General features: G+C 33.5%; 1 protein-coding gene and 1 long non-coding RNA gene across 2 annotated transcripts; one reads left to right on the forward strand and one right to left on the reverse strand.

Moving 5' to 3' along the window:
- Nucleotides 1–316: 316 nt before the first annotated feature.
- Nucleotides 317–967, forward strand: LOC102598411 (uncharacterized). The gene is made up of 2 exons (XR_368001.2): nucleotides 317–515; nucleotides 641–967. It is a non-coding gene; the product is annotated as an uncharacterized lncRNA (long non-coding RNA).
- A 2,089-nt stretch (nucleotides 968–3,056) lies between these two features.
- On the reverse strand, nucleotides 3,057–6,412 carry LOC102583231 (protein CHUP1, chloroplastic-like). Its single transcript, XM_015312695.1, has 4 exons — nucleotides 5,945–6,412; nucleotides 5,729–5,799; nucleotides 4,251–5,030; nucleotides 3,057–4,185 (listed from the first exon to the last, which is right to left on the reverse strand). The coding sequence occupies exons 1-4, from the start codon at nucleotides 6,084–6,086 to the stop codon at nucleotides 3,304–3,306; spliced, it is 1,875 nt and encodes a 624-aa protein (XP_015168181.1). The 5' UTR covers nucleotides 6,087–6,412; the 3' UTR covers nucleotides 3,057–3,303.
- Nucleotides 6,413–19,217: the final 12,805 nt, after the last annotated feature.

Consider the following 19,217-nt stretch of genomic DNA (forward strand, 5'->3'; position numbering starts at 1 on the left):
ATATATATATAATATGCAAAAATCAACTAAAAGATCAATAACTATAGACATGAACCCGAAATATTAACACCTCAATGAATTTAATATCGAGAATCTTAAAATTTTTAATCAATTAAAATTAAAGTTTAGGTCCGCCTCTGCTGGAACTAGGTAGTTTCCTTGATTAGATGACTTGACAAAATATTTTCTTCATTATTAAATTACTTGAGAATTTTCCTTTGTTTCTACCCCTTTTTTACTCCCTCAAAGTCAATTGACTTGCTTGCTTTGTAGTATTTGTGTACACACGGTCAAAATTCATATAAATACTTCCAAAAGCATTGAGCTTGAAACACAAGTTCTAAAATTAAAGCTTTTAAAATTATTACTACTTTTTTCGTATAGAAATTAAGGTTTGTAATATAATATGGCAGCACTACTCTCCAACAACTCTATAAGATCCATAGTGATTACACTTATGATCTATGCTATTTTCTTAGCTCCCTTGCTACTATGGTCATGCGATGCATCTCGAGGTATCATAATTTATGTGACATAATATGAATTCATGAATCTAAGCAGATAATATTAGATACATACATTTAAATTTTAGATTCATCTCTGAAGTTAGTTCACATATGTGTTTTTTTTCTGTATGCAGAACTCGCGTCAAGCAAGTTTCCACCACGTGTTGTATGTCTTCATTGTGTGGGGTGTTGTGAACCTCCACCCCCAGGTACTTGTTGTACCCGCTGTGGTTGTTGAAGTTTCTCTTCTCTACATGTCAGAATTGAACAAGTTTGATCAGCAATTGGTGTGACTTTGATTAATTATACGTACATGTTATTCAATAAAGAAGGAACTTATTGGTTTCTTTAGGTTGATTATAGGAGTATTATTATGTGTACATTGTGGGGAACAATGTGTTTGTAACGTTTTGTAATTCAAGTTGATAAATTACGACAAGGAAAGCCTGAAGTTTTATCTATGTGCGGAGTGATGGTCCAATTTAATTTACCGTACGAATTATTTACGTAGAGAGAAATTAATGTGTCGATTTTATAGCAAATAAAGGACATAAACATAATGAAAATTTGATAATCCGGAGAAATACGTTCAAGAGTATGGAGTTTCCTCTCCGGACATATCAAAGTGGTATTGTTTTGTTTTTAAAGATTGTAATTTGTAAACCTTTTTTAATCTGTTCAGTGCACAAAAAGTAAAAAGAAAAAAAAAACAGAGTTTAAGAAAAGGGCGAAATGGTCTCCTTGACGTGTTTTTCTGATTTATTTGGCAAAAAGGTGGAAAAGAGGAGACTAAAATTAACATATGCGATATGAAATTATGGTATAAAATTAAAATTTTGTTTGAAAATGCAATACAAAATTATCAAATGAACAAAATAAAAGTCATAAATAAGATATCAGAATAAGACACTACATTGATAAATCACATGTTTTAATGTTCTTTTTTATGAATAAATGTTTGTAATTGCAAACTTTCAAATACACATAATTTTATAAAGATCCATTAGTCAACAGTAATAATAACTAGTTATTTTTTAATATAACTACTTCACATGATATAAACAATCTCTTTACACTGACTTTGAAATATGAAATTATAATTTTATATCACATATCCAAATTTTGACTTAAAATCATAATTTCTAATTATAATATGGAATCGCATCTCCAAACTGAGGCTTTAAATGTGGCAGCTAGCGTGACGAAAAATTAAAGGACATACAAAGTCATTTGACTAAGATAAGATAATAATATGAAATGAACTGTTCTGTATCATCCTATTTATTTGAGTAAATTTCTTGAAGTTGAATTAAAACATTGAGTCATATGTCATCTGAGATTTAACTAACTAATCATCAAAGTCTTTCGACTAAAATAAGAATATAAACTATTCCTCATATCCATCCTATTTAATTAAACTTCCTCAAGTTGAATCAAAATCAACATTGCGTATGCAGAATAAATAAATTCCAATGCATTAGTTTAGTTTTAGAGCATGTGCACTCAATTAAATATTTTTTCCTTCATATCTTTCATATTCTCTAAGCTTATTGATAAGTAAGGGATATTCATGGTACATCACATTGAATAAACAAATCTGCTCAAATAACAAATTTGGTATTTGGGCATTCGAAGAGGCAGTAAAGAGCAATCTAGATGATATTTTATTTTCCCTTTTGGTATAATGTAGACTAGACAAGTTGAGTATGAAAAGCAATAATTTTATAATTAAGATGATGATTGTAGCTTCCTTGTAAACATGTCTAAGAATCTTAAAAAGTTAAGCACGGATAACTCCTCATCAATAGTTGTTAAATTTTATCACAAGAATACAAATAAGTTGAGTCGGCTGTATGAATCCTTAAATCCGCGTTAGTGAGAATTGACACATACAGAAAATATCACAAGGACAGCCATAGACCATAGGTAAGAAGATACTTAGCACCAAGTTGCATTAATGATTCCTGCAGACTGAAATTGACTTAGCAACGCATTTGAATCAGAAAATGTTACGGGGGTTGGCTCCTTATCATCCACATGAAAGAAGAATCGATTTTTCCATGAAGTCATAATTAAGAGTATCAAACGTTCATTAAAATAGTACTATCTACTTTGACAATGAAGAAGCATTCATGTCAAGAGGTCAATGTGTTCGTAGGGAAGGAAAATATTTTCTTGAAAAACATTATCATAAAAGCATCTATATATAATTTTGACAAATACTACGAGAGGTGGAATTGGAGTAGGGGTGTGGAGCGGTGGGAATGAGGTTACTGAGGGTGAGACTGAAGATGAGGTATGTTTTGAAAATAGGGAGGACATAATCAATATAGAATGCCCCTTGTTAAACTTGTTTTCCCTACTACATGAAAATCATTTTCCTCATTTTTAATGAACTTGTTTTCCAAGGAAAAAATATTTCCTAAAAGTTTTGACCAACCGAAGATGAGAAAATGTTTTCCTCCGTACCAAACACCCCCCTGAAAAAACAGCAACTAAAGCTACAAAGAAAATCATCTCAAAAAAAGAAGCTACATAGAAAATCAAACATTGATATCTAATGTTACACACATGTATGTGTGCTCTTTTCTTCTGTTTCCTTTTGCTAATAAAAAAATTCTCAGTATATATAACTTCCATGGAAGAAGCTGCACTAGTTTTAATATTTGTAGGACTACATACAGTAAACAACTGCATAACATGTTGCTATGATTTGATTCCCATCATGAAGGATCAAACAACTATAGAACCTAGGCTACCTCTAATGATGTAGAGGGGCAACAAAAACTGGTAGAAGTTAGAAGAAACTAACTGATGCTGATCTCTTGCGAACTGGTTCTTTAGAGCGAGATCCTTTCAAAACTTCTGCATATTTCGCCAACTCAGATTTATGAACATTTTCTTGGTCATGGTTATTTCCTTTTTCTTGAAGTGATTCAGCGAGACGTTTTGACATATAATCTAAAGAGCCCACATCACTGTATCTCCTTGTACGTGTCGGATAGTTTCTGCTTTCTCCTTTATTGGTTGTAGCGCCTTGATCAAATGAATGGAAATCTATAAATTTTTTGGATGAACCTGGAGATGGTGTTCTTGATCTGCTCTGGGGCCTAATAGCTCCGGTATCTACGACAGACATATCTGAACAGTACCCAGAAGAACAATAAGAGCATCTTGCTGCATTCTCTTCAGTGCTGTGAACCATTTCTGAATGATTATGATGATGGTCCTTTCCCCGTATTAGTCTCATAAGCTTACGAAAGATTTTGCTTTTGTTTGAAGTGTCAGTCTTATGGGCTGAAGAATTAGCAATAGAAGTACCATCAAACTCACCCGAATTCATAAGATGTGGTTCTTGGGAGGATAACTGGTCAGAATCAAGATCCAAAACATGGATTCCCCCGTCCCCTTGGTCTTCTTTAGCTGCATATTCAACAACTAGTTGCTTGGCTTTATTCCTAGAGTTGGGGCTTAACGTTTTACTGAGATCCCTTGCAGTTGTTTCGCCTAGGGCAGGCTGATAGTTCCTCAGCTCATATCGCAGGCAAGCATTTATCCATTTAAGATAGGCTACTTCGTCATCATCACTGTAGCGACCTTCTTGAATGTGATCAACTTTCTTTACTAATTCTTCATTTTGCTTTCTCAGCTGTAGACTTTCTTCTTTCAGTGCTTCTGCCTGTGTCAGAACAAAGGTCAACAAAAACACATGAAATAAACAAAGTTGATGAATAAAAGACTTACTAATACATTCTCTTCCAGAGCAGAAATGGCAAAGAGCTGAAGATAGTCCAGTTTATCAGCTACTGTCGAGTTTTCCGCTCTTAAGCTTTGGTTAGATTTCCTCAACTCATCAGCCTCGATCTCCAAGTCCTTCAGCTTTTGGAGCTCCAACTGAACATCCGATTCAACTTGAACAGGATTCTTCTCCTCGTTCTGCAGCTTCGAAACTCCTTCATTAAGGGATAAAATCTGTTCCTTATTATGATCAGCTTCCAACCTGAGCTTCTTTTTCAGCTGCTTTATTTTCAAATTCGCAGCTTCAAGGTCTGGGACAACCTTTGCAGAATCAGCCACTTGAGCCTCTAATTTCATAATCTCTGCTTTCAAAGACTCGATCTTTAGACCCAAATGCCTGTCCTCCAAATTGTGTATCTTGACGCGATTTTGAAGCTCCATGATGGCCTTTTCTTGCTCCTTGCAGCCATAATACTCGAGCAGTTGGATCTCACGAGTCCTCTCCCTTTCTTTAAGAGTTTTAACAATATTCTTCAGGTTCTTAATCTCTTGCTCATGGTCCTCCCTTCCGACAATCTTGTATTCCTTGGGTGAATCTGTGCCCTGCAGCGGTGTTTCAACATCCTCACATGGTGAAAATATAGCCTTTGGAGGCGAACCGAATTCCTTTACAAGTTCATTGATCTCCGGCAGAAGAAGCCCATCTTTGTCTCCACCAGACCTACAATTTGTAGATGGGTTTCGTATAGAACTCCCAATAATGATTTTTGGTATGGAAACATCCTCCTGCAATAGAAAAGAAGGAATTAGCTCACAAGCAGGACAACCGATCAACAATCTGTTAATAGGGAAGCATTCAAGACAACTTCAATTCACAACTATGTGCTTTATTTTTCCGAGTTCTCCAAAAGTAAACTATATTAAGCACATCCAAAGCAGAATTAAAACGAAAACAAACAGAAATAATCATCCTTGTGAGCAATTAAACAATTCAAAGTTACAGAACTACATGAGCGCTGCAGTCACTGCTGTTTTCTTCCACCGTAGATAAAAAAAAAGTGAAAATCAGATGAAACTAGATAGCAGGAGTTATACTGCAATGACCCATCACAACTAAGACAAAAATCATAATGGTTGAAATAACTTATAAGAAGCTCTACCACCACCAACAACAACAACATACCCAACGTCATCTCACAAAGTGTGCTCTGGGGAGGATAGAGTGTACACAAACCTTACCCCTACCTCCGAGGTGAAGAGGCTGTTTCCGAAATATATAGGAAACTCAACCAACTTTAATTAATCATTTCCACAGTCTCTAATTTAAGTCCTATCAAAGCAATCTATTACCAACTAAATATATATAATCAGAGAGTTGTTCTTTCAATTCCAACAACATTTTAGCTTAAAACCTAAAAAATAGGTAAGAAGTAAGAACCAAAAACATCAAAATAAGAACCATAGGGCTTATCAAACGAACTTACATATTTCCATGGAAACTCTGAAACTGAATTCCCCGAGGCAGGGTTTGTCTGATCATCATTTTGCCGCTCACCTGTTTTAAAATCAAACCAAAGAAAAAAAAGAGGGAAATAAGTCCAACTTATAAAAAAAAAAAAAAAAAAAAAAAAAAAGGAGAAAGAGGAAACATAGCAACAAAAAGGTGTGATTTTTTATGGTTATGAAGTTGAGGGGTTAACCTGAATTGGATGAAGAAGAGGAATTAGAGGGTTTGATTCTTTTAGTTCTGAAAAAAGTAAAGAGAATTCCACCAAGTGATATAGCTAAAGCAACACCAAATTTCAAGATTACAGGTCTTATATCCCTCTTTTCTCTCACCATTCCTCTGCTAACAGTAAATGCAAAATTCAATCATCTTAGAAATTTCACAGGTTTCCCTCTTCCTCATCAGCCATTTAAAAACCCCAAATCACAAAAGAGAGTAAGCAAGATCCCTTTGTTATAGAGTTGAATTTTGGACCTTTCTAAAAGGAGAGGGAATTTTCAAATTAGTACTGTACAAGATTATTGGGCATCTAAGTTTGGAGAATCAAACTTGAATTGAGAAAGAATCAATCGAGAAAACGTAATTTTGATGTGGATTTGTTCGGTTACCGTCCATTTTGTGTTTGTCTCACTTAACACACGCAACTGCAAATGGACAACTTTCAATTATTATTATTCTATTCTCTGTTTTGCTGTTTTAGTATTAGAAGAAGAAACATGTATAGCCTACCACAACTGAAACATCCACCGCCCGGTGGTGGAGTGACAAGTATTCCTCTATTTATAATAATACGTCTTATGCAACGAATATGTATTGATAAAGTTATCTTATGTGAAGGAGCATTGATAGAGTAAGTTTTTTTTGTTAAAAAGTAAACAAACTAAAAAGTTGAAGGGGCTCAACACTATTATATATACCTAAAAATAATTTGAATTATCGATAAATAACGTAATTTACACATGGAATTGGGTTCGAACGAATTTCCAAAACTCTTACTAGCTCTATCTAAGAGATGTCATTTGATACCCTCTTACAAAAAATCAAACAATTTATCTAGATCAAAATTTTATTATATGTTGATTTTCCTTATTTTTATGTGTATTTTTAATTTTTTTTCAACGCAAATTAGGATTACTCAAACTTTAAAGCGGGTTCGAAACATAGATGGAAACCTAAATAAAACAGACGTGTACTGTAATATGCCAATGAGGCAATGAAATAGAACCAACCTAGTCCCGGTTCGTCGGTAGTTGTCTTTTCTTGGAACCACGAATATATACAAAAGATAAATTGTCTTATGTCAGGTGGCATGCAAGTTGCATTAGGCCATAGACTTCTTGACCTTTATGCATTTAATTGATTTTCATATATGCTCGAAATTACTATATTGTTACTACGTGCCTTATATTTCCATCACAATTTGGCTCTAACTCTATATAATTCGAGTTCATGAATAGGGAGGGAGATTAGATGTTTTAATTTGATTTAAAAATGTATTTTTTAAAAAAGTTATATTTTCTTGTTTTAATTTGTTTGTCTTATTTTCCTTTTTAGTCTATTTTCTAATAATAAAATATTTCTTTTCTCTTTTGACAACTCTTTAAGTTTAGCTTTTCATGTGACATGATAAAATACAAGACGAAAACCTCTTTGATGTATTCTACACATTTTCCATATAAAACCACAAGATGTAAAAATAATAATAATTTTCGTAAATTTTATACTAAATTAAAGTTAGACAAATAAATTATTGTAATTTGTAAATATTTAGGAGGAAAAAGGTGAAATAAGGGAAGATCAGTTAGTGGAACTGTTCATTATTATATGTAGCAATTATCTATCTGTGTCAATTCCTCTTATTTATATACTTGTTTGTTCTAATTTATATGACCCTTTTTTTAGTTTGTTCATTTTCTTATTTTATCCTTACTAATGGGACCTACTTAAGAAAAAAAATCAACAAAACCTAAGTACTAAAGTTATTATAACAAAAGTAATTTGGAAAACCTAAGTTTCTCTTATTTCTTAAATGCTATGACTAATCAAATGGTATCACATACATTAGAACGGAGAGCCTATTTATTATGCTTATTAAATTGACTAATTTCGCCTTGATTATCCGATTGTTCATGAGTTTTCTCAGTCAGTCACAGCTTGTTAATACTATCTTCATTTGATCTATGTTTTTTTTTTTTGATTTTTCACTCGGTGTCCGGAGCCCACATTGTAGTTCCGACTAAATCCGGATCGCGCACTGCAGGGCCTATTCGGGGGTGGTGCTCCTAACAGAATTTTCTCCATACCCAGGGCTCGAACTCAAGACCTCTGGTTAAGGGTGAAACACTCTCACCAGTGCACCACAATCCATGTTGATCAGTTGATCTATGTTATTTAATTGTTCATAAATTTTGTCAAATTAAGAAATCATTTATACTTAACTTTATGTATGTCAGAATTTTGAATACAATAAATCTTACATAGAAACATTACAAAAAGCATACCTAAAGCATGAGATTTTATCGGAGACAAAATCAAAAACGTTATTTCTTCTGGTTCTGACATTGCTTTACCATAGCCGTCAATAACAAAAGATATGTGAAGAATATGATATAACCCTAATGAGCGAGGAATAATTAATTTATAGAAGCTGTGACTTAATTTGGTACGTTTATCTAGTACTCAATTTGCCAGATGAAACTATTCTTCATCAAATATTAGAAAACATACCTAAAGCATGAGATTTTATCAGAGACAAGATCGGAAACGTTAGTTCTTCTGGTTCTGACATTGCTTTACCACAGCCGTCAACAACGAAAGATATGTGAAGAATATGGTATAACCCTAATGAGTGAGGAATAATTAATTTATAGAAGCTGTGACTTAATTTGGTACGTTTATCTAGTACTCAATTTGCCAGATGAAACTATTCTTCAACAAATATTAGTTATGGGCTTTACATTTATTGGGCCAAATATAATGATAATAGAGTAAATTTTAGGTTTAGCAAACATAAAAATCGTATTTGTATGATATACCTATAGATTGCATAATTGCGCTATTAATCTGTATATTTCAGTATACATATACATGAAAATATGTATTTGTATATTTCGGTATACATATACATAAAAATCTATATATGTATATGTAATTGTATTTTGTATATATATTTTTTTGTTGTGATTTTCAGTCGTATATGTATATGTGTATTATATGTATTTAAATAAAAATCTGTCTATGTCACTCCCCGAGCCTACACCCTGGGTGGGACTGCACTCGAGAACCATTGCTGGCCCCAAGCGAACCCTTGGCCAGACTTACTTACTCAGCGGAAGACTTAAACATCATAAATACCTCAATAAGGAACTTATGAAATACTTAAAATGTCTTTAAAGGAAATCTTCAAACTAGACAATAAGGCTATTCAGGTCTCATAGCAAAACATCTGAAATACAAAGTTAAAGGACTCATAACTAACTATTTGACTGTCTACGAAGCCTCTAAAATAAAGAGGGATGTCGGGACAAGACCCACGACATCCTAATGAATTAAATACTAAAACAAATGATAAAGAGGAGTCCTCCGGATAAAAAAGAGGCTCACCAACTGACTCTGAGTGCTCAACTGAATCAACGAAGCGCTGGATGATGATCCTGGTTACCTGTGTCTGCATCATTAGAAGAAGCAGGCTAAATGACATCAGTACATTGAATGTATGAGTATGTGAGGGGAATACTAAACATAACATAAGCTTGAAAGGAATCTAAAAGAAGCACTTACCTTGGCTTTACTCAACTCATGAATAACTTAACTCAATAAAAAACAACAACACATGCAATATATGGAAATATTTTAAAACAATAGAAAGCAACTCAGTTTGTTAAAGAAATAGCGATAACAACTACAACTTACTCATATAATAAAGTAATATAATACTGTGGGAGTTTCTCTTAACCGACAACCACCACTATGAGCCTAAGTGATGATATAACGTCTTGCCCACGCTGCCAGAACTGTCTTATACTTTGCCGTCATATAGAATGCCTTAACTAAGTGGATCCACTAGTCTATGCTAAAAAGCACTAAGGAATTATCTAAAAAGTATGATCATTTTCTACCCATGATGGCTACATGGTTTATGGAGACTTGAGTTATTATGAACTCGCGTCCCCATATCGGTGCTCAATACTACTCCCAAAATATACTCAGCTCATATGTTTTGGTCACGACCCAGGAGTACCCTCTAGACGTAACACGACGTACTTGACCCCGAAGGGGTCGCATACAAGCCCTTAGCATATCATAAACATAAAATTCATAGAATAATACAGAATTAAAATTTTCATTTTCAATCGAAGTCATTCATAAAAGAGAATGGAAGACTAGACATTTGTCTCATTTAGCTATCTAAATACAATCGAAGTCTAAAACTTAGGGACACAATCCTTACAATAGTTCTTAAATGAAGTACTAAAAGAAACTACTAAGTAAAGATACTCGTCCTCGAATCTTTGATGACTCACCAAGTAGCAAGAAGGATTACCTATCCCAAGCTTAAATCAATAGAAGACCACCTTCAAGAGCCAAACCCTACACTTACAGAAAATATAGAAATATGGGTTAGTACAAAAATGCACTAAGTATGGTAGCCATGCATAAAATCATTGAAAACATGCTAAAAGGACATTTTGGTTGGAAACCATGCCTATGCTAATTTCAAACATCCTTTTTGGAAAATAGTTGGAGAACATACTCATAAGACAACTCATAAATAGTTCATCATAGAATAAGTACAACAACATAGTCTTAAACATAGTCTCCAATCATAGGCATAATGCAAACATCAACATTCATAAGGCATATTGTACATACTTAGTCAAATACTAAGACCACCTCATCATAATAGAACCATCACATAAGTGACCCTATATTATACTTGTGACATGCATAGATAAGATCCTATAACCCTATCTACACTAAGTACTACCTTTAGGTCACCTTAGTCAAATACTAAGACCACCTCATCATAATAGAACCATCACATAAGTGACCCTATATTATACTTGTGACATGCATAGATAAGATCCTATAACCCTATCTACACTAAGTACTACCTTTAGGTCACCATGCTCATACTTATCATACATTAGTCTCATCCATAGTTAATACTCATAGACAAGGAAACATGCATATTCATTAGCTCATGTCAAGGAAAGTCAATCATAACAACAATCCAAATTGAGCATGCATTAATACATAAATCATCATAATGTAATGGAACCACACCATGGCTACTCTCAAAGTCTACTTGTGCCATGTATGGGTGAAGTCTCATACCCTCACTCATACTAAGTAGATCTTCTTAAAGAGTCATTAGTCATAGTTCATAGTTTATAAAAATAAGAGAAACACACCATGGCTACTTTCAAGGTCTACTTGTGTCATGTATGAATGACATCACATACTACCACTCATACTAAGTATCTATTTTAAGGAACCATAGCACATAACTCACATAGAGGGAATATAACCTTAACTGACATAGACCATGTGAGCTACATGAAATCCAATGTCGTGTAACCCCACACCGAAAAATGTGTCCTACTTGCCTAAGGTAGAACTAAATGTATTAGCTTTTAGGTGGATTCACTAGATTAATACCTATATGGGCACACAGTTACGGGATAGAGAGATTGCTTCTAGAACCCGATATATTGTATTGGCGGATGAGCTTCTATCTCATGAGAATAATTTAGAGAACCCAACCTCTTGTATTGACGGGAGGGCCTCTACCTCACTTTTCATATCCACTCGGTGCTAAGCATTATTTCCCAAAATTACTTGTTTTGGTCTTTGAATTGGATTTACATGTTTGAATGAGTATGTCACCCTTCGTTCAATCCAACTCATATAATAGCTCATAGATTCAAGTATGTCAGAATGAACTTTCAACCTTAGAATCATCATTAGTATGTGAGTAAACCTTTCACACCAACATCATGTGTTTTCATGAGAATGAACTTTCAATCAACACAATATGATTATCTTGGTCATGTATATTTCATGCATAACAATGTGTAAGGGTGCATATGAGAACTATACTTTCAATTAACACCATTGATACATCATAATCAAGTTTATGCATGGTGTGTGTGTGATTGTCCTTGCAATGACACAACAACAACATTATCATCATAGACACTTCTTTCTCAAAGTGTTCATAAGCATGTACATAATATCATAATCATGCATAGTTCACATATATTGCATTCAAGGATCATAGACCATGTAAATCAACACATCTAACATTCATCATAATAGGCATGTACATAATCATAACTCAAATAGTTCATTCATTTTATGTATAATCTCATATACTCATATTGTAGGTCATATGGGTAAAGTCCTTACACAATAGTACCTTATACAATTCAACATGCATGATAGCTTCATTCTTAAAGCCTCCACATTTATAGCTCATTCATGCTAGTTATTATTTAGGGCCCTAGAAGTCATTTTCATATTACAAGCTTTACTCTCAAGCATTACCTCACATGGTCATTATGTAAACCTAATTCTCAAGGTAAGCTAACTACATGCTTCATTATTGATCAATTGTAGTCATTTAATATCATATAGAGTCAATCTCAATACTACTCAATCATGATCCATCATATAAGCCCTAATCAAGTTCATTAATGTCTACAAGATTCACTTATAAGCAATTCATGTTTAGGTGATCTAATCTAAGGCAATTCATCAAGAAGTTCATCAATTTTAGAAGGTCACATCTAAACCCTCAATTTGCCTCTTTCATGACATAACCATAGGCTATATCAATTTCACCTTATAATCTTAGGTTAATCAAGAATACATGTATATTCATACTTAAATCATGTAATTACATCATAATCAACTCATATTCAATCAATTGGATCAACATTCAACTACATTCATATTGTAAAGAAGAATCATAACTAGGATTGGGAAAACTCATGGATTATCGAGGGATTCAATTTAAAATCATATAAAATTCCTAATACCCTCATAAAAAAAATATAATTCAACCTTTAAAATCAAATTTGAAACGAATCCATGGGGTTGAGTTGAAACTCTAGCTAATTGGATTTTCTAGATTTGAGATAAAAGCTTCTGAAGGGGTTCCTTGGGTGATAGCTACCCAAGGATGAAAACTACCATACCTCATGTATATTTACTCATGAAATTTGAAGAATAAAGGCTGCTCCTTTGACCCCCTAGACTTGACCTTCTTTTTGTTCTTCGATGGAGTTCTAAAGAGAAGATTTTGGGAGGGAAGAGTAGTTGGGATTTGATTTGGGGTCTTGGGTTATAATGAATTAATTAAGGTGTTTTAATGACTTAAAATACTTTATATATATGTATAAATACAATATTAAACAACCCCTACTTAAAACCAATTTAAAAATGAATTACTTAAATCTCTTTTATTTGGCCGAGTCTTGGACAACAAGTGCAGTGATGACCTACGGCCACCACCTACGAGGAGTAGGTCAGCTCACATCCCGTACTAGTGCGATGTAGGTTGGACCTACAGCTTCCTTAGTTTCCCTTTGAACCACGAACCATCCCCACAGAGCGTGGACCACCCTACGTGGCGTAGGTACCCTCCGTGGGTCACACTTTTTGGGCAAAATTTTGGAACTTAGGCAGCCTTGGGGTTTAGACTTTAGGGTCCTCGTAGGTCCATGGGGGTTCGTACCTTGACGTCTAACCCCTAAACACCTCAACCTACGCTCGAGAAGTTGTTTTACACTTCTAAAACCCCACAACAACTCAAAACAAACTCGTTACGCTCTAATTTCTCCTCCTAAATTTCCGGGTTGTTACAATTTTAAAAACAAAACTATGTCTTTGGTTTGAGATAATTACTCAAAAACTTAGCTCAAAAGCTCTTCTTGGAAATCGGTGTTTCCCTTCTTGCTCAAATGTGAAAATATTTTTAACTCTTGGGAATACGTAGTTCCCGTATAATCTTTGAAGAAATTAACTTTACTCCTACTTTTTACTCAACTCAAAGCTTAAGTCTTAAAACAAAATTAAAACGTTTGTGAAAGACTTTTGAAATACTTTATGAACTTCTCTTGACTTAACTCTTAACTTCTTGACTTGACTATCAATTTTTCTTTACTTGACTCTTAACTTTCCTTGAATTGAATTATGGGTTCAAGGATTGTGATTTGTGATAGGAACGATCTCATGATGTTTAGGAGTGCTTTTAGATAGATAATGTAACACCCCAAAAATTAGTAGACTAAACTAGGGCCTTAAGCTAGGGTTCTAAGGTTTGATGTATGAGGAATAGAGTCGTAGATGAGACTTTTCGTGCTTAGAATGAGGGGGTTAGTGGTTGAACGTCAAGGTACGTGTTAGGCCTCGTAATTTAGAAAGTCATCTAAGGATTGATATAGGGTTCCAAGGGATAAGGCTTCCCAACCTTGGCCAAGTTCAGCCTCAAGACCACGACCACTTTCACGGCCAGTGGTCTTAACCACGGACCGTGAAGTTTCCTTAGGTTGGTGGGAGCTAAGGTCCTTAGGCCTAGATATTGCCTAAGGGACCAGGGCCATCACCACGACCCGTTGGCTTGACCACGGATCATGGGAGGCCTCGTGGTCTTTCCTTCGCCCCATGGAGGCTTTTTATGATGAGGTGGGTCACTAATCAAGGGACCACAGGCACCACCATGGGCCATGGTACCTTTTACGGTCCGTCCAAGTGGGCATGACCCCTGGTAATAGGCTGCTTAGTCGAAGGATTTTTGGTAAATTCATTTTTAAGTGATATTTAGTGGGGGTCGTTTTATATGTGTTTTATACACCTATATATATATATATATATATATATTATTTTAAGTCATTAACCACCCCAACTAAGTCATTCTAAATCAAAACCCAAATCACTCATCTCTAAAATATTTCTCTCTCTAAGAAAGACCTCTATTGAAGAAGAAGCTAGGGCTTGAAGCTAAGGTTAAGAACAAAGGTTCTATTGCTAAAGGCTTGTGCTAGGGAATTGATTAAGGTATGTTTTAGCTCTTCATCTATGGGTTCTTCCACCCATAGATCCCCCTTAGTAATCCCCTAATTGTAGATTAAAACCCCAATTCTAACTAGGGTTCTTCTTACATTGTGGGTAGGATGTGGGTATGATTCCAATCTAGTGGATAATACCTAATTATGATTGATTTAGCTTTGTTTAGTGATATTATCATGAATTTATGTGATTTTTATATGGTAAACCCTAGTCTAAATTGATGAATGTGATATTTGTGGGTTTATGCCATTAGAGGTCAAATTGAAGGTTCAAAGTGATTCTCTTAAATCAATGACTTGAGTGTTGTGTCGTAATTTATCTATCTTTAGAAAAAACACTTTTTGAAATGTTCTAAGTATAAAACACTAAAGAAAATACTTAGAAAGAGTCGCCACTTAATTTTTTTTAAAGAAATTTAAGAAAACTTATCATTTTCAAAGATTTAAACAGAAAAAAAATCATTTGAAAATATCAAGAGGGTTCGGGTTCAATTTACACTTCAAGAAGGGTTTAAGCATTCGAAGTGTCCGCTAACTTGCGGTTGACCTACGACTTGACTAAAATATATATGACTATTTTTAGAAAAAATAATGATTTAACATAAAATATAATACTTTAATAATATTCTATTAACTTTAAGAAATAATTAAATAAATGACACATTTTTATATTATTTTATTTTTTTTTAGAGAAAGAGATCCAAAATAGAACATTTGACTAGAAATACAAGTGATTAGAATTTTTAATAAAACTAGATTAATTAGAATTTATTTAATTCATTTTAAAAATAACTTAAACCAATTTAATATATTAAAGCATGAAAATCATTTCGGATTAATTGTAAAATAAAAGTTTTAACTAACATTTTCTTGAGAAAATGACTAAGTAAGTATTTATAATAATAATTTACATTATTAGATTAACTTTGAGAAAATAGTTAAACAAAGAGCAATTTTTATTTTTTAAGAAAATGAGACCTTAATTGAAATATTTGAATTAGAGACAAGTAATTAGAATTTTAAGGGAATTAGTTGATTTTTATTTGAGTCATTTTGGTTTATGAAAAAACTATTTTAAACTAAAAAGAAAAAAAGGAAGTTTTGACTAAAGATTATAAATGATAATACAAAAATTGATAAAATGAGATTTGTTAGAAACAAAACAACACAGAGAAATAGCTCGTCTTTTGGGGGATCCAACTAAGTTGATTTACGATTATAAAGTTAGAGTTACACAACAAACAATAAATAATCACAATTAAATAATTAGCGAGTAAATGAGAAATTTTGAATTTGGGCCCCCTTTTGGGCCAATTTCGTTGTTGTTTTTGGAGTTTAACACAATTCCCTTTTTGGTATACAACTGATGTATATCAGCCATTTTCATGTATTTCTTGCTTCCGAATACATGTATTTTGCTCCAGCCTTGTATTCCTACGTTTTTGACCTGTAATTCGTTGTATAATGAGTGTATACTGTTGTATACAATATGTATACAGCCTGTTTCAGCTTCTCTTTCACCGCAAATATGAGAATGACTCGGAACGACTCAAGGATATGCAAAAGATGAGTCCAAAGTGAACTCGGATTGACAATTCATGTAATGAAAACAAAGAATAAGGATTAGCATATGTATAATGCGGGCTAAAGATGAGAAAAAACGCAGGTTGTTGCAACTCATAAAATCAACTTAGTTGAAAGCAATTACATAGTCGTTATCACTCATTCCATGTATCACAAATAGATTTCTCAAATCTGGATATAAACCCATAACATTAATATGAAAATCAATAGATCTCTTAATGCCAAACTAAGACCAAATAGGATAAAATAAGAAAGATAAAATTTTAAACTTATGTAGATAAACCTCCAAAATACATGGCAGACAATTAACATTATTAGAACACTGTCAATCTATAGCTAATCAAATAAAGACTTGAAAAAAGATGATATTATTCTCCAAAGAAGATGTCAGGGGGAAGGAAGTGTCGAATAGATATTCCGTATTTACAGTTAGCCGGCTCATATAGACAAATTCACGATGAAGAAAAATGATTATGCCAAACATTTCCAAAATAAGGAAAATCAATAAACATTTTTAGAGCTTTCTGGACAAATCCACAATGGCGTAAATGATCACATAAGCATGAAAGCAACCCGAGTTAATTTAGAAAAAAGAATAAAAAACATGAAACTATATTAGAAGATCGGCTTAAATCGATAAAGTTTCACTTACGCAAATAAACTGATGATAAACAAGAAGATTGATAATCTTGACAATGAGCAGGCAAAATCATCAAAGTTAGACATGGTCAAGACTTTAAGCCAACTTGAACAAGGAAACAAATCGGTGAACAAATATGAACTTAGATCATGAAAAAAAACTCGGCAACAAATCCTAACAAAAACAAACTAAAATGCTTCTCGGATAGATGATTGATATATTAGCAATATGACAGCTCTCAAACTAATTAAAAATGAAAGCTAAAGAACAACTGGATATATAAATTCCTATTGATTAATATCGAAGGAACCAAGAAGAGTCAGTACATGTATATTTCACATTCTTAAAGTTAATAGCTAAATATCATAAAAGATCAGCAACAAACTATATATCAAAGTCGAGGATTGCAGACAAGCTTAACATACAACAAAGGTAAAAACTCAAAACTGAGTGAGAAACGACCAAGGAGAAACAAACAAACTACATGACTTCTAAAACGGAAATAGAGGGAGGGGTATTACCTTTTTCCGGGCAGCGCGCTGAGACTACGAGCTTGACTGTGAAGCTATACACCACCACAAATAAATCTCCGATGAGTTTCAGAAAATTCCAGTTAGGGGCAAACAAGAGGGAAAATATAAACCTATTCTTGAATATCTAGTAAGAAATTATTGTGCTTCTTTATCCCTCCTTTAGTTGCGACCCAAAGAGATGAATATATAGATGGAAATTTGGGGGAAACGGTTGTAATTTGAATTTTGAATTGCTCTTTTCCAATCAACAGTGGAGAGATTCAGAAATCCTTGAAAAGGGGATGAGGGGACTGGGATGAGTATGGGCGTGGCAGACACCTGCTGCTTTTCGGATTTGCTGGGATTTGAACGTTGCTTGCAAGTTGTTTGGGAAGAAAACGACGCAGGGGTCGGTTTGATACTGTTGTACGTCTGTTCTGCTGTTGATGTATTGAAATTGAAGGAAAAGGGGATGGGGCCGGGTCAGGGGAATTGGGTCGGTTTGGTGTTGTTTCTGGTGGGCTGGGAGTTCAAAATAGAAAGGGAAGTTATTTGGTGGGCTGGGTTGCTGGAAGTTTGAATTTGAATGTTGGGAATTGTTAATTGGGCTGAAACATTGAAGTGGGCTGCTGAAATATGGCAAGTAAATGGCCCAATTTTTTATCTCAACAATGAATTAATAATAAGGTGAGAAAGTGGCTAGCATTGCAATTACACAATAGCCAAATGAATTTAAATTGTAGCCAAATTGAATTTTAATCGGCGAATTCAGCTAAAATTTAAACAAGATGAGTTAACATAAATTAATTAATGAGCTTCTTAATCTTTAACGAAGTAAAAAAATAAAATAAAATAATTAACTTAATTATAAACTAATTAATTCAATTACAAAACTAATTAAACTCAAAAATTATAAACTATAACTTTAAGTAAATTAATAAAATATTTAACTAAAATGTAAAATCTTTTGATATGTTTTTCAAACATTTAAAAAATATACTAATTACTTATATAATTATATGAAATATATTTATTATTCAAATACTATAGAAATCGATTGAAATTATTTACACTAACCTTGAAACTATTTGAATTTGACATATCTAATTATTTCAAATCGCTTGAATATTAAGAAGCTTAGAAATCAATTATTATCGGGGAGGGTCAAAATTGGGTGTCAACATTGAGTAGTAATTGTTCAAGGTTAGGAACATATCATTATGAATTGAACTAGAATTTATTGAATATTATGGTTCTTGACTTGTAAAGATGGAATTGAGTCCTTATGATGAATTATGACTAAGAATCACCTAGTAATAAGGAATGTGATGAGAATTGCTTAAGATGAAACTTATTGCTTGAATGTCTTGTAATCTAGATATGAATAAGGTTAGAATGAAGTAAAGCTTTGAGAGTAAGGCTTGTAGTGATAAATGTTGAATCACTAGGGCTTTGAGAGTAGAGTCAATGTGATGAATAGAAGTCTAATAGGTGCATTTGTGGTGAAAGGCATATACTCACCTAATCTACTTTATGAATGCTTGAAAGTATAAAGTGTTAGAATCACTTGAACATGGATTGGTTGTCAAGGACATCATTTCATGAGATATGAATGTTAAGCAAGGCTTAACAAGTAAACCTTGGGGTGTATGCTTG

The sequence above is a fragment of the Solanum tuberosum genome, unplaced genomic scaffold (genome assembly GCF_000226075.1).
Source record: "Solanum tuberosum cultivar DM 1-3 516 R44 unplaced genomic scaffold, SolTub_3.0 scf00215, whole genome shotgun sequence".
Taxonomy (NCBI): domain Eukaryota; kingdom Viridiplantae; phylum Streptophyta; class Magnoliopsida; order Solanales; family Solanaceae; genus Solanum; species Solanum tuberosum.